The 26,591-nt window shown below is 43.8% G+C and overlaps 1 protein-coding gene across 5 annotated transcripts in view; it reads right to left on the bottom strand.

Annotated features, from left to right (window-relative positions):
* Nucleotides 1–425: 425 nt before the first annotated feature.
* Nucleotides 426–26,591, bottom strand: part of ARHGAP39 (Rho GTPase activating protein 39) — a 426,284-nt gene continuing 400,118 nt past the window's right edge. For 4 of the 5 annotated variants that reach the window (XM_056822907.1, XM_056822904.1, XM_056822908.1 and 1 more), the window contains 5 exons: nt 23,998–24,071; nt 14,920–15,119; nt 12,114–12,205; nt 6,415–6,584; nt 426–4,400 (listed from right to left, as the gene is read on the bottom strand). In XM_056822907.1, coding sequence (XP_056678885.1) covers nt 4,206–4,400; nt 6,415–6,584; nt 12,114–12,205; nt 14,920–15,119; nt 23,998–24,071 — 731 coding nt within the window. In that variant the 3' untranslated portion in view covers nt 426–4,205. The remainder of the gene's footprint in view (nt 4,401–6,414; nt 6,585–12,113; nt 12,206–14,919; nt 15,120–23,997; nt 24,072–26,591) is intronic. The other variant, XM_056822906.1, reaches the window with a different exon arrangement.

Raw genomic sequence — 26,591 nt, forward strand, 5'->3', positions numbered from 1 at the left:
AAAAGGATTTCATTTAATCTTCCCAACCACCCTGGGAAGTAGGTGTTATGGTGATCCCCACCTTACAGCTGAGGAAACTGAGGGCAGCCAATGGTGACACAGCTTGCCCCAGCATCATACAGTCAGTGCTGCAGGCTGGATTTGAACTTGGATCTTCCCCACTCCTGGTCCTGCACTCTCTGGACTCTGCTGCCTGGGTAGTTATGGAGCAGCAAACTTGGTCTTTGTCCTCTTGTTACTGCTCTGTGCAGGATCTAGCTCTGGTCATCATCGCGGCACTGAGGGCAACAAGACTGGGGACTCCCTGGATGTGGCTGTTACTCTTTTCCAGCAGCTGCTCCCAGGTGAGGACTAAGGGAGATTGTGCAGGGAAGGAGACACAGGTGGGAAGACGAGTGGGTGGACAGAGTGAGGACCACAATGGAGAGTGTCCATATGTATTTTATTCACACGACATGGAGCCGCCTCTACATGTCCATGCGTCATAATTACAGAGTTAGTCAGACAATGGGGCTGTGGCCCTGCCCCCCCTCCCAGGAAGTACCCCACCTCCCACCCACCTCATTGGAAGGTTGCCTTCCTCCCCTCCCCAGCATGGCTGGCCCAGTTCCTGAGATGGCTATCTGAGGAGCAGTTTGGGAGGTCGAGGAAGGACGCCAACCCCACCAACCCAGAGACCTGTCTAGAACAGCCTCCAGTCCTTGGGGAGGAGATTGGTGCTGGAGGACAAGGAAGGGGTGGGGATCCTGCTGGGCTTGGCTGGCAGTTTGGGGACTTGTGGCTAGAGGCCCACAGGGGCTCAGGTCAGGGCCGTGCCGGCCCTCGCCCTCCTCCATCCTCCCCCACCCCAGGTCCAAGGCTGAGGCAGGAGGGGAAGTGGGGCTGGTTTTTTTTGTTTTTTTTTGTTTGTTTTTTAATAATAAATAAAAACAATTCTAAAAAAAATAGATATATAAAAACAGGAAAACAAATGAAGTTTTACAACAACCAGAACAACCAAAAAACTCCAACATGGAAAAATGTACAAACTGGGAGGGGGCCTCACAACATCGGACAGAGCAGGCCCTGCTTGTTTCCCTCACTACTCCGGCCCCCAGCCCAGGCAGGCTGTGAAGAAATGGTATACAAGTGGGTCTTTTCCACATGGACTGGAAGATGGGTTTGCCCTGGCACTGGGATCCAGAGCTCTGCAGGCCCTTTCCCCCCACAAGCCTAGATCCTAGGGCTTTGCATTTGCACAGGCAAAACACCCCCATCTCTATTCCATGAACATGGAGTGAGTCTGGCTGAGATGGATACGAAACGGGGAAGCCTGGATTCTCTGGCATTTATTGCAAAGGTCAAAGGACCCTCCTGGGCCCCGAAAGGTGTCGATCCGTGTGGGCTTGCTCTCTCCCTCCTTCCCTGGGTCTTGCCCATGGAGGGTAGATAGGACTAGTCTTCCCAGGAAGCCGCCTTCTCCATAGTTCTTCTCCTTTGGTTTTGGGGCGAGAGGGAAACCGGACTGGAATTTCCTCCCATCCATATTCCTTCCAATCTGCTATAGGGCTGCTACAGGGCAGGGATTAGGGACTGGGTTGGCTTGGTTACTTTTTGGTCACAAGCCAAGAAAAGATGCAGAAGAAAACTATGCTAGCAACTTGCTCTGGGCTGAGGCTGAGTGATGACTGGGGAGATAAATAGCATTTGGATTAAAATGATTTCATTAGCAAATTTAGTCCTATATCTCTCACTCTGTCTCTTATTTATATCTCTATACAAAGGCTCCGCTGCCACAATGAGGATGCGGGATAAATTCTGAATTTATAGTTACACTAAGAAAAAATACTCTTGCCCACCCGCCCCTCCCTACCCCCTTGGCTCCCCGGTGCCCCTGTGCACTGCCCTCCCCGCTTCACTGGCCCCTTCTGCCCCTGCTCTGCTTGGGGGGATGGGGACGTCTCATGGAGCCAGTCCTTAGGCAGCTTCGGAGGAAGGCCCGGGGAAATTCGTCCTGCACTGGGCTCCCCTGCAGTCAGTGCTGGCCCTCAAGTGCAGGGGGTACAAGATTGTTCTGGGAGAATCCCCCAGAGGAGTGGGGGAAGGGCACTTGAGGCAGAAGGTGGGGACCAGGGCTGGGGATGGGGATGTGGCAGCTGGTGGTATCTAAGGCTTGGGTCAAAGGGCCTGAAGTCTTGGGAACTTCCCCTCTCCTTTCTTCTAGGGGTCTGCTTGGAACATGGGCAGGACCACTTGCCCGCCTCACTTGTGCCTGGAGTCAGGGTTGGGAGGGTCAGAAGACGCCTCCTGCTCCCACAGCGGCAGGCCACCCTGGAGGTCAGTGAGAATGGGGTGGGAATGTCCCCCCAAGGATGTAGGGCAGGAGAAGTCCTGGGGGCAGGACAGAATGGGAGGAGGGAGGGAGAGGCTGGAGGAAGGCCCCAGAGTGGTAGCTCCTGGTCCCTCAAATCAATCCCCTCCCTAGTCCTCAGGGGTCAGCCCTGAACCGAGGAGAAGAGAAGGCCTGGATAGGATGGCGGTGGTAATTCTCTATCCTCACATGGTGGGAGAGTGTCAGGACGGGAAGGGGCAGTATCAGCTTGGCTCTGGGGAGCAGAAGGCACTTTCTCGGGCACCCTGCTGGGAACGGGGGAGGGGAGCTCTGTCTGTCCTGCCCCTTGTTGTGCCCAAGGTTCCCTGGGTGGGAAGTGACTGATTGGACCCAATGGATCCCTGTCCCTGCCCTTTGTGGACCCTGGGTACCTGAAAATGAGTCATAGGGAATGGACTGGTTTGGGATAATTATGGTTGGTGGAAGGAGCCCTGGATTGGGAGTAGGAACTAGGCTCAAATCACAGCTCTTCTACTTACTATCTGGGTGACTTTGGGCAAATTTCTTCTCTTTGGGCCTCAGTTTCCTCATCTGTAAAATAAAGGGTGGGACAGGCCAGATAATTTCTAAGATGACTCCTTTTGGCTTTGATGTTCTGCAAAAGAAGCCAAGGCCAGTAGGGTGGCTGGTGGAGAAGAGGAAGGAACCCAGCAGTGACTAGAGCCATCAGCTCTCTGGAGTACCTAAAGTCACATCGGGTCCCCTAACTCCTTCACGGTCCTTTGGGAGAGGTGTCAGGCTCTTCCATTGTGCCAGGTCCTTCACTGGGGACTAAGACTGAAATCACAGGGACCCAAGCCTCATCCTGAGGCTGGGGCAGGGGCAGGAACCGGAGATGGAAGAAAAGTGAGAGGCAGACAAAGTGGGTGGTAAAGGTGTGGGCCTGGGCCTGATTCTGGTGCCAGGTATGGAGATAGGAAGGTCAGATAACAAAGTGCTTTTAACAATGCTCTCCCAAGGAAATGTCTAACTTCTAGGGGAAGAGAGGTTGAGGTATGGGGATGGGTATAGGTCAGGACACACACGGGACCCTTCCTGCCAAGGGGACCCTTAGCAGCCAGTCCCCCCAGGTCCTGGCCAGATGGGACATGGGGGTGGGTGGTAACCAGCTGTGTAAATGCAACATGGACAAACACAAAACCAAACCCTAGGGCTGCTGAGTTGAGCTCAGTTCCAGCCCTTCTTTGTGTAGCCCAGCCTGGCCCTGGTCTGGGCTTGGCTAGGGCCACTGTGGGCTAATAACCAGTCATGCTTATTTCAGGGGCCAATACATTCCCTCCCCTCCCTTTCCCTCCCCTTCCCTTCCCTCCCCTCCCACCCTCCCCTTCCCTAGCTGCAGACGTACAGCCAGGGCTGGGCCCCCCACCCCACTGTTTTCTCCACACCCCCACTTTGTCTCCCACCCTGTGCTGTGCCCATTTGCTGTCCTACTGCCGGTGGGCTCTGTGCCCGCTGCTGCCTCACTCCTCTTCTCATGCTAGCAGGAATATCCAAATGGCCTACTGCCCATTTGGGATCAGCCCCAGGCCTGGGCTTGGCTCAGCTCCCCATCCCCGTCAGCTTCCCCTCTACCTTCAGTCTTATTTCTTTAGTTAGCAGTAGTCCAGGGCCACCATGCCCAGAAGAAAGAGTGCAGGAGGGGGCGGGGGCTGGGCATCATTTGGCCTCAATGGAGTTCCTGGAGAAATCTCCCTTGCTTGGGGTTCTGCAGATGGACCACTGGTGGGGCAGGTGGGATCCCTGGCCAGCAGGCAGTCCCCGTGTGTATCTTGTGTCTCTGTGCAGGGTGGGGAGCTGCAGGAGGGTGGGCAGGCATGGGCCAACCCCCAGGGTGCTATAGTACTCCCTCCATGAAGCTGGTATCCAGGTGCTGGATGAGGACCCGGAGGAAGGACATTTCCTTACGCGTGTTTTCAAAGATGATACGTGGGTCATCTGACTGGCAGCGCAGGCAGTTGGGTGCCATCACCATGGCCAGGTTGCTGACATCCATCTTTGTGACGGCCACATTGGCAGGCTGCACAAATACCTGTGAAGGCCGGTAGGATTGTTAAGAAAGCTGCAAAAATACCTGTGTTGGTGGTGGATTGTGAGCAGGGCTAAAAACATGTATATGGGAAATGTTCACGAGCTTGAGAGACCCCCTCCCAGCTCCAACCCTGTCTAAATCTCCCCTTCACACTCGAGGTTTGTAGGAGAGGTAGATTCCTGCCAAGAGGGAACTGCCTCCTAGTGGGTCCTATACTCATCTCTAGCCTTTGAATCTCATTCGGAAGGAGGACCCTTCCTTTCCAGTATATCCTCTGTACTCTTTTTTTCCCCTAAATCATTCCTGCTTTCTCCTAAGGCTCAGGACTATTATGTAAGGCAAAGTGCTCAAGAGGGGGAGTCTAGGGCCTCGGACTCCAATCTTGGCTGTGCTTGCCATATGATTTCAGAAAGTCACTAGTTATCTCATCTGTAAGACAAGATGATTGCAAAAGCCTCTACCACCTGGGAAAGAAGTTCCAGCTTCACTAGATCATCATCTAGGCAACTGCAACAGTCTCCTAGCTGGGGTTCCAGAATCTAAAGTCCAGAGATGGAAAGGAACTTTCCATTTAGTTGAAACCCTTCATTTTTTAGATAAGAAATGTGAAGTTCAGAGAATGGACAAGTCTAGTTCAGTTAATGGCACAGCCAAGCCCACAACTTCCCGATTCACACAGCAAAGTGTCTTTTCCCCTTGTCACAACTTTTTGAATTTCAGGCTCTCCCCACACTCTCTCTCCCCCAAATAACTCTTAGTTATAGCTACTACAGTTTCACTAGAGTCCAGTTATCATAGCTGGAGACACTAGAGGCATCTACAGTGCATTTTATGAACATTATCTCATTAGTCTCACATCCAGCCTGTGAGGTAGGTACTGCGATATTATTGTCCTCATTTAGCAGATGAGGAAACAGGTTCAGAGAGGTCATCATTACACAGGTCTCTCTAGCATGTTTAGAGGCCATCACACTATCTTCCTCACCAGCTTCTTCCCCAATGCTCCCAGTTCTGGGTCCAAGTCCAGACATGGACATATGACAGTCATGAGTTATATTTTCTGGCATCTCAAGTTGGTTCCACAATTCTTGATGTCTTGATTCAATACTGACCTCCAGGCTGGTCTCTCTAGGAGGGTTCCCTGAAGCTAGGGCTTGCATTTTCCCACCCCTCTACCCCTGTTCTATAGGAACTAAGAGAAAAAAAGTACCCAGGACACAACCAATGAGAGGAGGTACTTGATAACAAAACTTTTTATAAAGGAAAATACTATACTTAATAACAGCTCTCATTTCTAGCATGCTTTAATGTTTATAAAATGCTTATTTCATAATAAATCTTTAGGGCTCAAAAACGGGTTCGCCCATTTTATGGATGAAGAAACTCAGTAGACTGGAAAGTGTTCTTAAATCTCTTCCTTTGGACTGACATGTGGTGAGTGAAAAAGCTGACTCCTTTCCTGGATTTTCAGAAGAGATTAGCCTCAGGAGAGACCTACCTCTTGAGAGAGACATTCCCAGGTCCTCGGCTTTGCCGAGGCTTCTCTGGTTAAGGACTAAGGTCTAACACTCCTTTCCTGAGTTGAGCCAGGGGCTGGGAGTAAATTACTTAGTGCTTAGATATCTTACCCTATCCTTTCTCTGATTTTCTTACTTACTCTTTATATATTTTGTAAATAAACTGTAAATAAATCTTTTTGGAATTTCATAAAAATTCCTGGCAACCCTATTCTTAAATAATCCAGTTCACCCTTTTTATGAAAATAACCCCTTTCTCCCCCTTACAGTCTAATTGAAGATTCCAGTCTAGGCCTCTGATGACTCCAGCTCCAGGGACTGGACTACTCTGTTATACTCCTTCTCTTTTTCTAAAGAGCATACACTTATTCCAAAAACTCCTGCATGTGCCAAGATGGGACTTGAGGGACATACTCTTAGGGCACAGTACTCCAGAAGGGGTCTGATTCCTGAGCTGTAAGGAGGGCACTGAGATGGCTCTGCTCTGGGCCCATTACCTGGAGGAAGCGGATGAGGTAGCAGAGCACCATTCTGTTGATCCGGGGCAAGGAGTGGACGACAGCGATGGCAGCCTCAGGGTTTTCATAGTGCGTGATACACTGCTCATAAAATTCATGGGGGATAAGTGGTTCCTCTAGCTCTCGATACCAGAGCTTTAGTAGTGATGCTGGGAATGGTAGGAGAGAGAGGGAGAGAGAGAGAGAGAGAGGCCCATTAGGAATTGCATGGCATGCATGGATGGTGGAGGTCTCAGCAAGGGGTGGTCAGTGTAGCCCTGTTCCCTTAAGAAGTAGGGGTAGTAAGTTGGAGCTGAGGCAGGTGGAAAAGGCTAAAAGCTCAGAAATCTGGGCTAGCTTGGCAATGAATCAAAGAACTGAAGTGTTGATCTGGAAAGAATTACTCCATAAATAATTGTTCCAAGTTTAGTCAGGACTGAGGGGCTAAGAGAGAGGGAAGGAATAGGCAAATCCCAGATCCTAGATATAACAACAATATCTAGTTAACATTTTAAGATTTTCAAAATGCTTAACTTAAAAAAAATTCATTTGATACTTAAAACAATCCTGAGACATAGATGCTATTATTACCCTCTTTTACAGATGAGGAAACTGGAGCTGAGAAGAGTTGGAAGTGAGAATTGGCTGGGATCACAAAGCCTGAAATGGAAGCTCAGTTCTTCCTGACTCCAGATCTAGGTCTCAGATCCCCTCCACTATCCAGGTCTTTTCAAGGGGTCTGCTTGCCTCCACCCCATTAGACTGAGTCTAGAGAAAAATGCCCTTTAAAGGCTAGAGATCATCACAGAAAACAGCATGGATCCTTCTGCCCTGATAACACTGGGTTCTTTGCTCCTCACTTTTTACCTCTAGCTCACCTCTTTGCTGCCATCATTCCACCACCTCCCTACTTTATTCATTTCTATCACCCTGTCTAGATGCTTGCTCCAGACATCACTCAGCTTCAAGGCCATTCTCCTTCACTTTGCAACTAGGTCAGCACCTAATTTATAGTCTTATTCTCCACTCCAAAAGCTCTCATATTTGAGGAGTTCAGTATACACACTGATGTCCACTTAAATGCTCACAACCTACATCCTCATTTTACTTTAACCATTCGCAGAAATGATCATACCTCAGATCTCATCACCACAACTGTGCCATCTTTTATCATCTTGAATTCTGGACTTCCCCATTTGTCATAACCTACTCTTCAATTTTCCCCCTTCTTTGCTTCTTCTAAACTTATTCTTCATCCTCAAAGTTACCATCAGTCCTTTGTCCTTCTCTATTCTTCCAGTCAATCATTTTTACCTTGGCTTTAATACCCTCTTTTAACTCTATAGTTGACCAATTCAATCATATCCTGTCCTTAGCCCTTAAATCCTTTACCCCTGGTCTCTTGCCAATTATGTCCTGACATCAAAATCAACTCCTCTAACTACCCTTCTCTAGTCCTATACCCATGTTGCTAACTACCAATGGAGGAAGTAGTATGATTGTGCCAAATGGATCTTCTAGAAATTCAGGTTAACTCATCTCAGTCAGGACTTCTTTGCTGAATGGAAATCCATTTACTCTTCCTGGGCTGACTATCAAACTCCTTACAGTGGCTATTCCAAACCTCTTCTCCTATCTCAGTAGAGAATCTTTTACATTACTGAGAAAACAGAGGCCATCATGGGCTCTTTCATCAACTCTGCTCAATATATTCAACTCTATTTTATTATTCTTATTATTTTTAAAAATCCTTACCTTCTGTCTTAGAATCAATACTGTGTATTGGTTCCAAGGCAAAAGATCCAACTCTCTTTACATCTTCACCAGCTTCTTTCTCCTTTGGTTCAGCATCCAAAAAAAAAAATGGCCCCTTAGGTCAAGGCCAAGCCCTCTACTTTGTCCTGTTCTAACTCCTGTAAGAGTTTGCTCCTTTGATTATTTCTGCATCTTCTTGTTCTTACTTTAATTTCTTTTTATCTTTCTAATAGAATGTATATACTCTTTAAGAGCAAAGACTGGTGTTTTTTTTTGTTTTTGTGTCTAGCATAATAAAGTATCTAAGAAATGCTTAATGAAATGAATTTCGTTATTCCCCACCTGCCTCTAAACATGCCCAGGTTTCCCACATCTTTAAAAATCTTCACCTGATCCTGCTATCATCCTCCTTGAAGCTATAAGTCTATAGCTCTTCTCCCTTTCATAATCAAACACTTAGAATTAAGTGTCAACATTTGCTACCTCCATTCTACTCTCTCACTGTCCATTTACTTATCTACCTCTTTGAAACCCAATTTCCAATACTATTACTCTTCTGAAACTACTCACTTAAACCTAACTTGAAATCTCTTAATTCCTAAATCTCATGGTGCTTTCTCATTGTTGACCTTTTTGCTTTATCTTCAACTTTTGACACTGTTGATTACATTCTTTTAGTATACACTTTCTCCTTCCCTGGTTTCTGTGACAATGCTTTCTCCTTGTTGTTCTGCTTAACAGATGATCCTTTGTGTCATCGTCTTCTGCCCCATAAGTTTAGGTACCTCTTAAAACTCTTTAAGACTCCCTTCTCTTCTGGACTTATACTCTTGGTAACTTATCAATTTCTATAGGCTCAATTACTGTCTTTACATAAATGACTCCCAAATCTAGATATATAGATATATGTCGGCTTAGTCTCTCTATAGAATTCTGGTCCTGTGTCATAAACATCTCCATCAGGATATCAGCATCTCATATACATGTCCAAAATGGAACTTGCCATCTCTCCTCCTAAATTACTCTGCCTGCTAATTTCTTTCCCTTCCTTCCTTCCTTCCTTCCTTCCTTCCTTCCTTCCTTCCTTCCTTCCTTCCTTCCTTCCTTCCTTCCTTCCTTCCTTCCTTCCTCCCTCCCTCCCTCCCTCCCTCCCTCCCTCCCTCCTTTCTTTCTTTCTTTCTTTCTTTCTTTCTTTCTTTCTTTCTTTCTTTCTTTCTTTCTTTCTTTCTTTCTTTCTTTCTTTCTTTCTTTCTTTCTTTCTTTCTTTCTTTCTTTCTTTCTTTCTTTCCTTTCTTAAAACCCTTACCTTCTTTCTTGGAGTCAATACCATGTATTGGCTCCAAGGCAGAAGAGTGGTAAGGGCTAGGCAAAGGGGGTTAAGTGACTTGCCCAGGGTAATACAGCTAAGAAATGTCTGAGGTCAGATTTGAACCTAGGACCTCCCATCTCTAGGCCTGGCTCTCATCCACTGAGCTACCCAGCTGCCCCAACACCAATTTCTTTTAGGGGCACTACCAGATTCTTAGTCATTCAGATTCACAAATTCAGAATCATCTTTAACACTTGAAAAAAATTGTTGGTCTTTTTTGGTTTTACATTATCTACACCTCCCTTCTTTTGATCTGAGAGCCATTTATTTATTTATTTATTTTTAAACCCTTACCTTCTGTCTTGGAGTCAATACTGTGTATTGGCTCCAAGGCAGAAGAATGGTAAGGGCTAGGCAATGGGGGTCAAGTGACTTGCCCAGAGTCACACAGCTAGAAAGTGTCTGAGACCAGATTTGAACCTAGGACCTCCCATTTCTAGGCCTGGTTCTCAATCCACTGAGTTATCCAGCTGCCCCCTCTGAGAGCCATTTCTTATAAACAAAGAATAAAAAAGAGGGGGGAAAAGTGGTTCAGTAAAACTGTTATTGTTCAGTCACATCTGACTTTTCATAATCCCATGGACCATGATGTTGCTGGGGTTTCCTTGGGAAAGATATTGGAATGATTTGCCATTTCCTTTTCCGATGGATTAAGGCAGACAGGTCACAGAGCTAGTAAATGTCTGAGGCCAGATTTGAACTCATCTTTTTGACTCCAGGTTGAGTGCTCTAACCAATGAACCACTTAGCTGCCTCCAGTTAAGTAAAACTAACCGAATATCAAAAAAGTCTGACATGTTCTGTCCCATCTCTGCAAAGGAGAAAGGGAAGGGGCTGCCTCATGTGATAACTTTATTCTTTCCTTTCCCTTAGCCCTGAACTAATTATTTACCAAGTCTTATTGATCCTATTCCACATCTTTCTTATTTCTTCTCTTCTTGTCACTAGCAAAAAACACCACCCTAGTTTGGATCCCTATTACCTCTTGATTGGCCTATAAATCTTCTTGCTTCCATTTTTTTCCCCTTCCTCTAATCTATCTTGTTGCCCAAATAACCTTCCTTGTGTACAAATCTGGACATGCCACTACTTTGCACAAAAATTTTCAATAACTATTACCTATCAAATAGAATTCAAACTCCTCTGTTTGGCATTCAATGTCCTCTGTGATTTGGTTCCAACTAACCTTTCTAGCTTTACCTCACATCCTTCCCTTTCACGTATAAGCTGCAAATTCAATTATTCACTGTGTCCTAAACATGCTCTCCATTTTCCTGACTCATAGCTTTTGCTTAGTATTCTCTTTGCCTAGATTATCCTCAATTTCCATCTGTGCCTGTTGAATCCTTACCATCCTTTAAAACTCCAGCTAAATACTAACTCCTCTATGAAGTCTTTTTAAGCCCATACCCTTCTGTTTTAGAATCATTGGTTGCAAGGTAGAAAAGCGGTAAGGGCTAGGAAATAAGAGCTAAGTATCTTGCCCAACATCACACATCTAGGAAGTGTCTGAGGCCAAATTTGAACCCAAGATCTTGGCCTGGCTCTCTATCCACTAAGCCACCTAGCTGCCCCCTGAAGTCTTTCTTAATTTTTATTATATCCTCTTCCTAGACTGTAAGCTCCATGATACCAGAATATTTTATTTAAACTTTGTATCTCTTATAAAAATGGAGACTTGAATCCAGGACTCCAGTCCCTAGAAGTCCTTGCTCACTTCCCAGAATGCTTTGTAATTGCACTGAATTCTCACCTGGGTGAAAACACAAATTATTATTTAGAGGAGTTCTCCGCCTACTGAGGCTCTTTTCCTACTTCCGCTTTGGAGCAGACGCGTCTCTCATGATGTGACTAAAATTGAATTGGGCCTCTCGGCCCACCTAGCACGTGCCTTTCTTACTTGAATTTTCTTAAATTCTAAACCTTTAATAAACCTCTAAAAATATAATACTCCTTGCAGAGAGAAACTAATTTCTACCTGCCCTAGTTTCCCCCTAAATTTTAACTGTTACACTTTGAAGGATTGAACATCATACTCTCCTGCATTTAGATGGTAGGTACATGTATGGTATCTATTGTGTATGATTATGTATGTACATGACTGAATATTTAATGTTGCAAGAGAAAGTGTAAGAATCTATACTTGTGGATGACTCTGCTGGGGTTTGAATGTGACATGGCAGGTTGCTAATGTCCATTAGTTATGTTGAGTGCTAAGCAGGAGGGGCAGGAAAGTTCATCTTGTGGTCTGGTAAGCCAGGCTGGCAAGAAGGACATTACACACACACACACACACACACACACACACACACACACACACACACACACACACACACACACACACACACACACACACTCCCTTCAGTACAGGGGAGGCAGTGATGGCCTCTATTCGAGGGCATCTGTTCTGCAGGAACCGATGGCACAGAGCAGGAAGGTTTGGCTTCCAGGCAAACTTGGAAATGCTTTAGGGGCTTCCTCAGCATTGGGCCTAGCAGCCCAGAGGGGGTGTGTATTTGTGTAATGTCAGTGCTTCTCTTGGCCTGCCTGTTATCATTCTGGACCCATTTCTTACCAGGGACATGGGGGTCTTCCAGCCCTGTGGGGATCTTCCACTGATCCACCTGCAGCTTCAGAGCATTCACCTCGTCAATGTCCCCAGGGACCCTGGCGGGGGGTTGGGGGGAGGAAGAGAGAGAGAAAATGTTAGACAAATTTCCCTAAGACCATTTCCCACCACCAATGAGCTCACCTAGAATGGAAAAGAATAACCATTCATAGAGCACCTACTATGTGTCAAGCACCATACTAACTGCTTTACACAACAATTGAAGGAGGCAGGAGCTGTTATTACTCCTATTTTACAGCATATGAAACTGAGGCAAACAGAGATTAACTAATTTACCCAGGGTCAAACAGCTAGTATATGATCGAGGCTGAATTTGAACTCAAGTTTTCCTGACTCCAAGCCCAAGGTTCTAATCAGTCTGCCTCTATTTCCATATAGCCTTCAAGTCTTTGATATTTCTTGTGGCCGAGACAGTTAAATTGGGAGCTGGATATAGTTCCCTGTTAACTCCACTAGGACTCACTTCCCATCACTGCCCTTACCCAGGTTTTGGGGTGTCTTGATTTATGTCTTAGGAACTGGGACTTGCCTCCATGCTATAATGGGACACACACACCAAGGTCCTCCTATTCTTCATTCGTCTTCAAATGACATGGTTTGCCTTTCATCTTTCATCTCTGATGCTGGGACTCTATGGCTCCCCTTTCTATGGGGATTTATAATCTACAGAGACCTTTCATCTCCACAGTTCTGAGGAGAAGGGCATAAAGAGGAAGAGGAGGCTCAGAGAGGGTTTCATTCTCCTAAGGTCACCCAGCTATGATGGGGTACAGCCAAGACTCCAGCTGGCAACTCATGATGCCAAGTCCACTGCTACTTCCTTCACATAATTTTAAGTCCTAGGTCTAGATATTCTTTTGAGAGATCATAAAAAAATAGGATTTAGAGACAGAAACTATAAATCATTATCAAACATTTATTGTCTCCTCAATGCCAGGCACTGTGTTAAGTTACTCAGGGTATAATGGAGAACAGTTCCTGTCCTTGAGGAACTTACCTTCTAATGGGGGAGACACACCCCAACAGCTTTCTATGTACACAGAAAGGTGTCCTGTGAAAGGGGGAGCAGTCAGAACAAAGGTGCTGAGTGAGCAGATAAGAGTGCCTGGTGCAAGGCTGGTAGACTTATATACACATATTATATAATATGCGTACCTGGAGGGGTGATAAGGAGGGGACAAAAGAAATCATCTAGTGCAACTTCATTGGACCAAGAAGGAAACCAAGGCCCAAAGACAGGAAGTGACATGCTTATGTTTCCTAGGCTAGGACTCTGACTCTAAAAGCAGTGCTCTTATGCTCTCTCACTTCTAAGGCCCCGTCTAAACTTTGTTTTGCTCTTTGAGTGAGAGTGAGCAATAGTTTGGCTAAGTCTGTCAGTGAGTGGAGAGGACTGAAGCCTTTCAAGGGGTAAGGGAAGTGCTCAGCACCTGGTAATGAAGGGATAGGTACCAGTGGGGATAGGCAGGGAGAGCATGGCTGAAGTCAGAGTTCAAGAGAGAAGCCACTAAATGATGTCATGTTGGTCCTCAGAAGGACTGCCTATCCTGGAACCAGCCCTGGCTTCCAGGATTTAGAGGCAAAACCTGCAGCAGTGCCCCCATTCTCGGGTGTGTGTGTGCGTGTGTGTGTGCGTGCGTGCGTGCATGCGTGTGTGTGTGTGTGTGTCAAAGAGACTAATGAGTTCTTTCTGGGGGCTTCCAAAGTCAGACCCAAGGATGAGAAATGCAGATCTACCTAGGCCCCTGTTTGTTCTCTCTGGGCCTGCCTGTGAGGACTCAGCTAAGGATATAGGATCACAGGTTTAGAGCAGGAAGGAACCCCACCCCAGAAGACTGAACCTATTTCCAGCTAGACCTCCCATAACTACTTTCCAGGAGAGTTGTTTTGTTACCCCCCAAACCAGCTGCCAACCAATGCCACCAAGGAAGCAGGTCTGGATCCTGAAGGAGACAATCCTATAAAACTGATGACCAGCTCTCAATGATAGGAAATTAAGATCCAAAGTCGCAGGATTATCAATGTCCTCCAGACCACTATTTCTGTTTCTTGCAGTCATTATCCAGGGGAGCAGCACTTGTGGAGATATGTCCTAGTAACTTCCTTTAAAGGAAGTCCCTACCTTCTCAGTGGTCTCAGCTAGATTTTATCACCCAAATCCTTACTTAGCACTGTCATGTGGCTTAACATCAGAAACAGATATAGTTTGGTCAGTGGAAATGTCACTAAAGAAGATGCGCTCTCATCGTTTTGCAGATGCATCCTAAGGGCAATGTAGCCTTCCATCTGATTTGCATTTGAAACCCTTCTATATGAGTTGTCTTCATTATTAGGATGTGAGATCCTGGGGAGCAGGGACTGTCTGTCTTTTTTTATTTGTATGCTTAGTACTCAGCCCAATGATAAGCACACAGTAAGCACGTAATATATGCTTTTTCATTCATTTATCCATTTAGTGGTCACCTAGTCCACTCCTCTCAATTTATAAATGAAGAAACAAAGGCCCAAGAGAGTTAGGTGATTTGCCCAAGGCAACCTAGATTGTAGCTTGAACCTTTGTTTTCTCAGTCATTTCAACTTTCACCTGTCAGTGGCAGAGTTGAAATCTGGATCCAGGTTCTCTTGACTTTAAATATGGCATTTGTTCAAATGTATTGAAACTAGTTCCCAATCCTATGATACTATGGAGAGCAGGGTACTCATCACAGGCCTGGGTCTATGGCATTGCACCCCTAAGCCCTGCCCAGGGTACCTGAATATGCCCTCAGTCTGGTCCCCGTTGAGTGCCAGCACTTCCTCGGAGAGTCGTGTCTGTACCCAGGGCAGCTGTCGGTCAGGATAGCGCTCCTTCTGCATGGCCAGAATATCTTGAAGTGCACTGCCAAACATGGATGGACTGAATACAGCATTCTTCGCATGTCGAATTTCTTCCATATTGGGCTTCTTCAGGCCCTAGGAAGATATATATGTGTTGAGAGACACAATAAATTAGGTTTCACAATTTGAAATAACTTGATGTCAGGTAATTTGGGAAAAACAAATTGAGGCTCTGGAAGGGAGATACAACAGAGGGAATTGGAATCATGGTGCCCAAGGAACTGTGGGAGAAGATACAGGGTTCAAGGACCATATGAGTAGGGCAAATTCTTTCCATTCCTCAGGGCCAGAGAAAAATGAAGTCTGGTGTGTACATACATGTGTGGCATATATATGTGTGTGTGTGTGTGTGTTTAGTGAAACAGGTAGAAATTCAAGCTTGAAAGAGGCAAAAACCCAACTTTTGGTCTTAAAACATACACATAGCCTCAGAGTCACAAAAGGGATGTTGGAGACCATATAGTCCAATTTCTATCTTAATAAGAATCACCTCTCTAACATAATCCTCTAACCTTCACATAAAGATCTCTAATGAAGATAAACCCACTAATTCTTAGAAGCATCCCATGCCACTTCTAGGTGGTCTTAATCCTTACCCAATGCTACTAGTTTGGTCCTTTAGGTAGTAGAACAAGTCTAATCTCTTTTTCACAGGGCAGCTCTTCCAATATCCAAAGACTATTACTCTGTGTTGCTTCTCTCTTTTCAGGATTAACCCCTGCCCCCCAAGTTACATTTTGCCATGGTTTTGAGAGACTTGCCATCTTGGTCACAATATGGTGCCCATAATTGAACAGAATAGTCAGGTTGTGGTTTGATAAGGAAGGAATGTTGCTCTCCATGTTTTGGAGACTTTTTTTGGCTGTGATGTTACACTACTGATTCAGCAATGTTGACCGTATACACACATATCTACCACAATTCCTACTATAATTTTTTGTAGAGAAAAGGAAGGAGATTAACATTGGATAAATGGATTTGACAATCATCTATCTGGATAATAACCAAACAATCAGGAGCTGATGAGACCATGAAAGGATATCATATACAGAAGAAAGACAAGGGAAGAAAAGGACACAGGGTACATACAGCTTTGTAGAATGTTCATGCTGAGTAGTCAAGGGATGGCTGATGATTCAGTAATAGACTCTGAGAAGGAATCAGTTAGGCAGAAGAAGAAACAGGAGAAAGCAGTGTCACAGAATCCAAAGAGAGAATATCTAGCAGGAAGGTGTGGTTGGCAATGTGAATGTAGGTTAATAAGGATGAGGGTGAGAAGAAGCCATCAGATTTAAAAGACTGTTGATGTTTGAAATAATACTTTCAACAGAGTGGTATTGTTGAAAGCCAGAATGTAAAGGAGATGAGGACATGGATAATGAAGGGTATGGAGTTAGAATATTTGTAACTTCAGTAGGAATGGTAGATAAAGGTTTTAAGAAATCTGGTATCTTTGAAGAAAACAGAGGAAGAGCCAGAGAAAAATTAAAGATGAGAAAGAAAATGATTAATGGGGTGAGGAAGACAAGAGAGGATATGGGATCAGGAGCACAAGTAGAAGGGTAAGCTTTGACAAGATGAGTCATCTCTTCCTCACAGTCTAAAGGATGAGAGAAGTTTTGAGATGAATAAGAAAGGAGGAAGATCTCATGACAGATGTCCTTGAATTTCTCAATAAAGTAGGCTGTGAAGCCATCTATTGGTGGGCAAAGTAGAAGCCTGGGAGTTTGAGGATAAAGGAAAAAGTTTTGAAGGGAATATGCTAGAGTCAACCAGGAGGGGATAAAAAAGATTGCCTGAAAGGAGGGTCCAGATGAGATTATATGATGTGCATTGTAGTAGATTCTGTCAGCATAGTATTGTGGGTTCTTCCAATGGCAGTCAACAGTAGGGGGAGTAGGAATGGAGAAGGCAGATTGTGAGGTGATCTAGGGTTAAGGATGAATAGGTCAGAGTATAAGGTTAAGGATGAATAGGTCAGAGTATAAGAAGATCAAAGAAGGACAAGTGATGAAGGCAGAGTTATTACATACTTATTTTGCTTCTGTTTTTTATGCTAAGGTGAATGATCTTTGAACTAGAAAGGACAAAACAAAAGGGGAATCTGATATCAAGACAAGTAGGTAGACAGAGATCACTTAGCTGTATTAGATGAGTTCAAATCACCTGGTCCATATGAACGACACCCAAAAGGACAAAAGAAATGGCTGATTGGTGAGCAAGTCACTGTTTGTAATCTTTGAGAGCTCATGGAGGTACCACAGAACTGGAGAAAGGCAAAAGTCTTGATTTTTTAAAAAAGGGAAGAGAATGGGTTTTGTGATAGTGATAGACTAGTGACCTTTACTTTGCTTCCTGGCCAAATTCTATGATAGATTATTACAAATCAGATTACATTTGAAGTCTCCTATTCAGTTCTGGGTGCCACCTTCGTAAGCTGGAATAGGCTAGCCATAGAAGGACAACCCGGATAGCAAAGGGCACACAATATTAGAATTAGTTGAAAGAACTAGGGATGTTTCAGGTGGGGAGGAAAGTCTATCTGTTCTGCCTGATCTCTGGGGTCAGAATTAGGAACAATGGGTAGAAACTGCAAAGACACCCATTTAAGCTTGATGTAAAGAAAATCTACCTAACCATCAGAGGTGTCTAAAAGAGGAACAGATTGGGTCTCCCTTGGGGGGTGGGGTGGGGTGGGCCTTCAACCTGAGGCTGGACAACTCATCAGAAGTGCTATGAAGAGTATTCTTGTTTAGGTGTGGGTTGGACATTATTAATCGCCTCACATATACTCAATGGTACTGGGGAAGCATGCGCATGCGCATGCATTGAGGATGAAGCTTTTCCTAGAGGTGAGTGGAAGACCCTCCCTTGTCCATGTCAAGCTTGCCTATTGAGGTAGAAGTTAGCAAAATGAACCCTCTGTTCTTTTGCCAAGAGGTGAAATGTAGAATACACACACACACACACACACACACACACACACACACACACACATGATGTCAGACTCTGACTATATTGCTTGATTTTGCTGAACCATTTCTCCTTTTTCTTTTGAAACATTTGCTAGAAGGGAAATTTCACGGGAAGGGGCAAGTGCATTTTTGTAGAAGATATTGTAAAATGGTATCCTAATTAGGAATTGGGTATATTAGACTTTTGAGAATTTTTTAAGCTCTAAAATTATATGGTTATATGATTGTGAACAAGAAGGAATTTGGAGTGGAGAAGGAAAGAGGAGATAGTTGTAAATATGAAGATTTTGATTTAAGCGATCAGTCAATAAACAATCATTTTAGTGCTAGGGATACACAGGAAAAGACAAAAGTCAGTTCCTGCTCTCAAGGAGCTCACAATGTAATGAGGGGAGACAACAAGGAAACAACTAAATACACACAAAAAATATACAGGATAAATTGGAGATAATTAAAAGAGAAGGCGCTAGCATAAAGAAGGCCCAAGAAAAGTTTCCTTTAAAAGATGGGAATTTTAGCTTGAGACTTGAAGGAAGCCAGAGAGTCCAGGAGAAGGGAATGGGGAGGTGAGAGTTCCAGGCATGGAGAACAGCCAGTGAAAGAGATCAGCAAGAAGATGTGCAAGGGGTGGCAAGAAAGCCAGTGTCATTGAACTGCAGATTATGTAAAGCGGACAAAGTTGTAAGAAGCCTAGAAAAGTAGGAAGGAGCCAGGTTGTGAAGAGGTTTGAATGGAAGACAGATGATTTTATATTTGATCCTGGAAGTAAGAGATGCCATCGGAGTTTATAGAATGGGAGTAGAGGGTTTGACATGGTCCTACATGTGCTTTAGGAAGATTATTCTGACAGCTGTGTGGAAGGTAGACTGTAGTGAGGCCATTGTATTGGTCAGAAGATCAATCATCAAGCTATGTGAATAGTCTGGGCATGAAATGATGAAGCCCTGTACCAGGGTGGTGGCAACATCATCAGTAGGACTTGGTATCAGATTGGATGTGGGGTAAAGGAAGTTGAGCAATTGAGGATAACACCTAAGTTATGACCTGGTTGACTCAGAAGATTGTGGTACTCTCAACAATAATAGGGAAGTTTGGAAGAGGGGAGGAAAAGTTAAAGAGTTCAGCTGGGTATAAGTTGAATTTAAAATGTCTGGAACATCCACTTTTCAAATGTTTAACAGGGAGTAGGAGCTATGTGTTTGGATGTTAGTAGAGAACTTTTAGGGCTGATTAAAGGAGATTTCAGAATCATCAGAACCCAAGATGATAATTGAAGTCATGGGAGCTAATGAGACCAACAAGTGAAATAGCATTGGAAGAGAATTGGGAATTCATTGTATGATACTTATCCTTAGTGGGAGCAATCAAGCTGAAGATTCAGCAAAGGAGACAGAGGACAGAGTGGTCAAACAGGTAGGAGGTGAATGAGAACAGAGTAGTGTCAGTAGATAGAAGAGGTTATCAAAGAGAAGGAGGTGATATAATTAAATTATGTGGCCGCTAGTAGCTTTATTAAATCAAAGTAGTGATAGTAAAGAGAGGGAAATGTATGAAAGAGGTAGAGAGTTGATTAGGTAATTATCCTAGAAGCTGTTTGATGAAATGAAGCTCACCACTGACAGGGGTTCCTTTAGGTTCCAAACTCCAGCCAGAAGACGCTGAGGGCCCAAGCAATGCCTTGGTCTTGCCTTATAAGCAATTTTCTCTACTCACTAGCTCTCCCACATCACATCTCAGGAACCAATCATAATTCCTTAATTTGCCTGGCACTGTCCAGTGAGGCAATGTCTGTTTCCTTATCTCCTTGGTTTTAACTTCCTTTCTCTGAGGGTCTCTCTATACTTGCACATCTCAATGGTAAAGGATCTTCAGGTCCCTGGTCAAACAAAATGACATAATGGGGAGGGGAATTCCCTTCCCACAGTGATCAAATGTCAAAGGCTACAGAGACATCAAGAAGGATGAAGGTTGAAAAGAAGATCATTGGAATGGGCAAATGAAGAAGTCACTGGTAACTTTGGAGAGCATTTTTAGTAGAATAATGAAATCAGAAACCAGACTGTAAAGAGTTAAAAAGAAAATGAGAGGAGATGAAGTTGAGGCATCAATTATAAAGTGCTTTCTCAATGAGTTTAACATTTCATTAGGGAGGAGAGATATAGAGTAGTAGATACTACAGATGGCCAGATCAAATGAGTTTTTGAGGCTAGAGAAGAAAGAAAAAACTTCCCAACAATTCCAGTTGTCCAAAAATGGAATGGGTTCTTCTAAGATGTAGTGAGTTTGTTATCACTAGAGGTCTTCGAGCAGAAGCTCAGTAATTGGTCAGAGATATATAGATAGGGTTTCTGTTCTGGTAGAAGTAGAACCACATGATCTCTGAAATCTCTTTCAATGTTGAAATCTAACTCTGAGAGTGGAGTCTTCTCACTCAAGGTTGAGGCCCTCCAAGCTTCCTGGCTAGGAAAGTGATACTCTCTCCAAATAAAAAAAGAGAGCTCAGTATCTGACAATATGTGGTCTTGGTGGGACATGTAGCTTGTTGGGCCTCCTGAAGGAATGGGCTGGTGTTACCAGAGAGTTCCAGGGTTGGGCTGGTTGAAAACTCTAAACAGAGAACTGCCATGAGGAACTTTAGTCAAATACCACTGTTGAGCATGTGGAGGCCCCTGGGATAAGATCAAGAGGGGTTTATTTTATAGGTAAGAGGCAGTGTGATCAAATTAGACAAAGAGTTAGATTTGGACCCAGGAGACTTGAGTGTGAATCCTGGCTCTGGCACTTAATAATCCAGTTTAAAATAAAATGATAATAGATTTAGAACTTGAAGGGATTGTAAAAAGGAACTAATTCAACCCCCTTATTTTACAGATGAGGAAAATGAGATCCAAAGAACTTAAGTAATTTGCCTGAGGCCATTTGCTTAAGGTAATTTACTAGTTGCTTAAGGCAATTAAGACATGAATCAAACAGCATTTATTAAGTGCTAAATTTGGAGTCCTAGGAACATAGGTTTAGAACTGAAAGGTACTTTAAAGACCATGGGAGCCATTACTAAAGATCCAAGCACTGGAAAAAGTAAGTTAAAATATGAAAGCTGTCCCTATCCTCAAAGAGTTTACATACAGACTAATAGAGGTTCCAATATGTAAATAAATAGGCCCATCCATGCTAAACACTAAGTGCAAGAAAGTAACATTGAAGAGGAAAGCTCTCCTAACTGTGGAGCCTTATGAGGCTTCTTGTAGAAGGCATACATCTTTTCTCTGAGCCTCACTTATTTCATCTGAAGAATGGGGATAATGCTTTATACAATGTTGTTGTAAAGAAAGCAAAAAATTGCAAGCTAGTTGTGTTTCTTGTTGAAATCCAATGAGAAATCTACTTTTCCGAGGTCACACAGTTAGTTGGTGGCCTCCTAACAAAAAAAAGTCCAGTTTTGAATGGAAAGGGTAGGTATAAAATAGCACCCTCCCAGGATAATGGGTGGAGCAGGAGCTATTTCTAGGCTACTTTCAAGACTACTTGGGTCACTGTGGTTGTCAGTTCCTTTCCCATTCTGCTACTTTTATTCAACTTGAGACCTCAATAGTCAGCTAAGGACCTGATGGAACCTCAGGTAGATAACCTGCTCTTCTGCCCTCAATACAAAGCTAAATTTGAATGGCCTCAAAACCAGGCAGTCCCTCAGCTAGTCTAGAATTCCCTTTGGCAAAAACTAGGGGCTCTAGTATGTGGAAACCATTTTGCTGAATGGTAATAGGTCCAAGACACACAAGCCTAGACTATTAGTTCTTCAGAATACTGATGAGCTGGGCAGTGCAGTATGGTGGAACAAGCACTGGACTTGCAGACCTGGGTTTAGGTTCCAACTCTTAGGCCATATCAAATGTTTCATCTTGAGGAAATCTCTCTCTCTGAGCCACAATTTCCAACTCTGTAAAATGAGGCAGAACAAGCTTGTTTCTAAAGCAAGGCTGTATTTTCCTGCCCTTTCTCTTTGTTTCACTGATCTATTTCCCTCAGTTAATAAGCATTTATGATGTGCCTACTATGTGCTAGGCACAATGGGGATACAAAGAAAGGCAAAGAGTGTTCCCTGTCCTTAAGGAGTTCACAATCTAATAAGGGAACCACCATATAAGTAATTATGCACAAAAAGTCATATCCAGGAGAAATGGGGTATCATTAACAGAGAGAAGATGCTAGAATGAAGAGAAAATGGGAAAGGCAAAACCTGGAGGCAGAGATGAGAAGGAAAAGCACCCCAGGCATGTGGGACAGTCAGACATGTGCATGTGTGTGTATGAAGGGTTTTGATCACCAAATAGGGGATTTTATATATAATCATCGTGGCACTATAGAATTACTGCTAACAGATTGGGGGGGGGGGGGAAGGAGGGGATATAAGAGATTCAAGATACAGAGGTTTGTTTGCTAGATCCAGATCTGAGCTGACTTATTTTTAGTGTGAGCACTGGAAATGGGCAAACTACAAATCAGGGCTTGAATTGTTTTGCTGACTGAAAAAACTAATAACGTATTCATAATGCAGTTTGTGTGTTGTGTATACACTTCCAACTCTGGAGTGCTGGCTATTAAGCAGTTACCTGCACATAATTCCTATCCCCTCAATAATACTTTCTGGAGAACGTGTTGAATGCCACCAAGTAGTCAAAGTAGACAATGCTGTTACCCCTAGAAGTCATATCCCCAATATTTTTCCCTCAGAAGTATCGAGAGAGGGTGTGTGTGTGCGTGTGCACACAGTAGTATCTTTCAAGAAGTCCAGAAGCAGAGAAGGTGCTCACAGCCCTGGCTCCGCCCTTGTCTCCTCAAAAGCCCACTGCTTGGTAGGTTTCTGGGTACAGTCTTGGTTTTTTTTAGCTTCTTAGCTTTCTTGGGATAGCACAGTATAACAGAAAAAGCTCTCTATATACTGTATCCTCTTCTGGAACCAATTTTCTCATCTGTAAAGTGAGGGGAACAGCCTTATCCTTATTGCTCCACTGAGTACTCTCTAAGTCTTCAAGTGCCCTTATTATAATTATTATCAATGTTAACTGGGCTCTTCAAGACTAGTAGCTGCTTTCAGCCTCAGAGGGCTTGAGCCAGGGTCACTGTGACTTGGAACTGGGAGGCTAAGTGCCTGCCATTTTTGTGCTCAAACTCTTTCAGAACTCCCTGAAGCCTGTAGCACAACATTCACATTACTTAGCTTAGTATCCCAGGCTTTGCTAATTTGATACCAGCTTCTCTCCAGGAAGCATTTGACCCAACTAGTCAGCTCCTCATGGTACCCCGAATGCTTCACTTTCCTATACTTCTGCCTCTGCATGCGGCAGACTCTTGCTAAAAATGCCCTCCTAAAATGCGCTAGCAAAATTCTCCTGGTTCTTTAAGGTTTAGCTCACATAATACCTCATCTATGAAAACTTTTCTGATCATCCTAGCTCACAGGGATCCCTCCATTTTTTCCCCTCTGATCTCAGCACATCTTGTCTGTACAACTCATAAAGCTTTTCATGTCTAGAGTTTGTCTTTCCAAATATGGCTGTTGAGTTGGACCTTGTCTTGGAAAGGGCCAGGATGGTAAAGCCTGCTAGAACCAAAGGGAGAAGCTGGGTAGTCAGCTGAAGGAAGAGGAGCCATACATATACATATACATACACATACATACATACATACATATATATATATACATACACATACATACATATATATATATACATACACATACATACATATATATATATATATATATATATATAAACAAACACATCAGGATCTCAAGGTCGTTCAAGCGTGTATCATCATGTACAATTTATGTCTCTATTTCCCTCTGAGATTAAGAAGAATGAAGACAGCTTTTTGGAAAGATTTTTCCTGAGGTACCCTTTCCCAACCCAGGTTGCTCAGGCCCTTTTTACCAGTCTTGGGAGGAGAGCCAAATTAAAACAAGGGAAAGAAACCAATACCTTTTTGGCTCCTGTCAACGCGGCCTTTTGAAGCTTGTTGTAACAATACTTGGCATATGTGCTTATTGCCACTCCTGAAAGGGAAAAAACAAAAGTTAAGCAACTGTACCTTATGAAGGAAGCTGGAACCCAGTTTGACCTAGCTTTATTAGGTAGAAAGAAGCAAGGAAGGAAGGAAGAAAGAAAAAGTTAAAATCTCCCCAAATTCCAGCACATGAACTTGAGTCCCAAAGTAGAATTTGTGCAGTCGTACCCTTCAGGAAATAAAACGACATCCTCCAGCCATGGAGGAAGTAGGTGGGCAATGAGATGATGTGTCAGTGTGACATGGTTGTCAGTGTGAAGGTGGGTGGAAGTGTTAGTCTATGTGCTTGAGTGTTAGTTCATGTATTTGTGGGTATAAGAATACATGGGCATAAGAACATGACTGTTAGTTTGTAGGTGTGTTCATGTGGTTTGGAGGGTATGAATATTAGGACAGAGTGTCCTGGCACCAGTTTCTGGGAGGTGCAGGTGTGTACACAAATGTATTTCATATAAACACCTACCTGCTGATACCCTGTGAATGTGGTTTTCAGAGAAAGCCACAGATACTCTGATGACTTTCTATCACTTTTTGGGGCAGGAGCTTGTCTTCTCACAGACTCCTAAGATTCCTCTATTCCAGGCAAAGGCTAGATGCCACCTCTCTTTGCTAGCAGGCCTAAAGATTCAGTGGGATGGGAGGGAGGTGCTGGAAAGCATGTTGGATGGGAGACTTCTTAAAAGTAAAACAAGCTAGTTCAGGAAATAGTGGGATCCCCTTAACTGGAGGTCTCCAAATATTGGTTGGATGGGCTCTTACTGGCAATGTGGTACAGAATACCTGTTTAGGTACAGTTGGACAAGAATGTCACTGAGTTCTCTTTAACTTTTCTCTCTCCATCACCAGCTTTATCCTATAAATGATGTTTTTGCAACTAATGACTATGTCAGGAAGGAGTTGGATACAGATTAACTTATTAGGGGACTAAATAAATCATGCTCTGTAGCAATCTCAAATCTATCATCTGAAAAGACATGTCAACCAAGGGGATCTTTACTGAAGCTTAATTTTACCAATGTCAATGAGTCGGGTACCCCTAGGGAGGAGAAGGTAGAAAGCAGGGGTAGAGATGTATTCAGACCTGTTCTCTACCATTTCAATAATTCATTGAGGTAACTACTTTGATTCTGAAGCAGGTTCCCGCCTCTTCCCCCCACCCAATCCTCCCATCCCCCAATAGAGGAAAGTACGAAAATAACAATGCTACAGCAAAGAATTATGCCAGAGATTTGGGTCTAGGCTGAGACCTCTGAGGAAGAGAGGAAGCCGATAGGGACATCTTTAGAGATTGGATGCATCATGGGCTTAGGCAAAAAGTCAGATTATCTAGGTGATAGCCCTGGTATAGTCTGCCTTGGTCTGACCACACCTAGAATATTTTGTTTGATTCTGGATGCCACATTTTAGGAAGGATATTGAAAAGCTGGAGAGCATCCAGAGAAAGGGAACCAGGATGGGGAGGGGGCAGGAAACAATACCACATGAGGAGGAACTGGGGATGTTTATCCTGGAAAATAGAAGGGACATGATAGCTATTTTCAAGTATTTGAAGGACTATCACGTGGACGAGGAATTAGATGGTCACTGTTTGTTTCCGGAAGATTTAACCAGGAACAATGGGTGGAAATTACAAAGAGACATAGTTCAATTTGAAATGAAGAAAATCTTCTAATTCTCTAACAGTGGCATGAGCTACTTTGCCAGACAATGGGTTCCCTATCTTTGAAGATCTTTGAGTTGAGGCTAAATGACCACTTTCAGGGGTTGGACTAAATGATGTCTGAGTTCCTTTCCAATTCTGAGGTCCTGGATTCTGTGAGGATGGGATGTCCTCAGGAGTGGTGAGAGGATGCCTTCAAGGCCATTTTAGGGTCAGACTGGAGAGATACTGGGCTTAAATGTCTGTTTCTGCTCTTACTTTCTTCTTTCTGGGTGGCAAAGTGAATAAGAAGACCTTAGGATCAGGATCTGAAGACCATGAGTCAGATCTTATGTTTATAGAGAAAATAATGGAGGCCTGGAGAGGGGAAATAACTTGTCCAAAGTCACTTAGGCACTATGTAGTCGATCCAAGGTTCAAATTCAGGCCTTCTCATCTTAAACCTAAGCCTCTTTCCACTTTGTTGTTATTTGCCAACATGTAATGTTAGCTATTACTATTATTATGATTTTCTAGATGACCTCTTCATAGGAGGGTTGAAAGAGCTCAAACGGATTCTTAGTAAGAGTTCTTCGGAATGGTCAGTGAACAGAGAGATATCTCCCATGCTTGTTTTGTAGCGACATGACACTTAGTGTCCTGAAGGTTGCTGTAGGATCCCATGAAGACTCTGGGACCATGGCCATTCTCGCTGTGTGTTTGTACAACCACAGGGAACATTTCTCCTGGCTCTTTCAATGAGGGAGAGCACCTCTATTACTACTTTATTTTAAGTCCAATAAAACTCCTAAAAACTATACAAATGTTGAAGACTTTCTAGATGAAGAACTTCATAAGGGATGATTCTCA

The sequence above is a fragment of the Monodelphis domestica genome, chromosome 3 (genome assembly GCF_027887165.1).
Source record: "Monodelphis domestica isolate mMonDom1 chromosome 3, mMonDom1.pri, whole genome shotgun sequence".
Classification (NCBI taxonomy): domain Eukaryota; kingdom Metazoa; phylum Chordata; class Mammalia; order Didelphimorphia; family Didelphidae; genus Monodelphis; species Monodelphis domestica.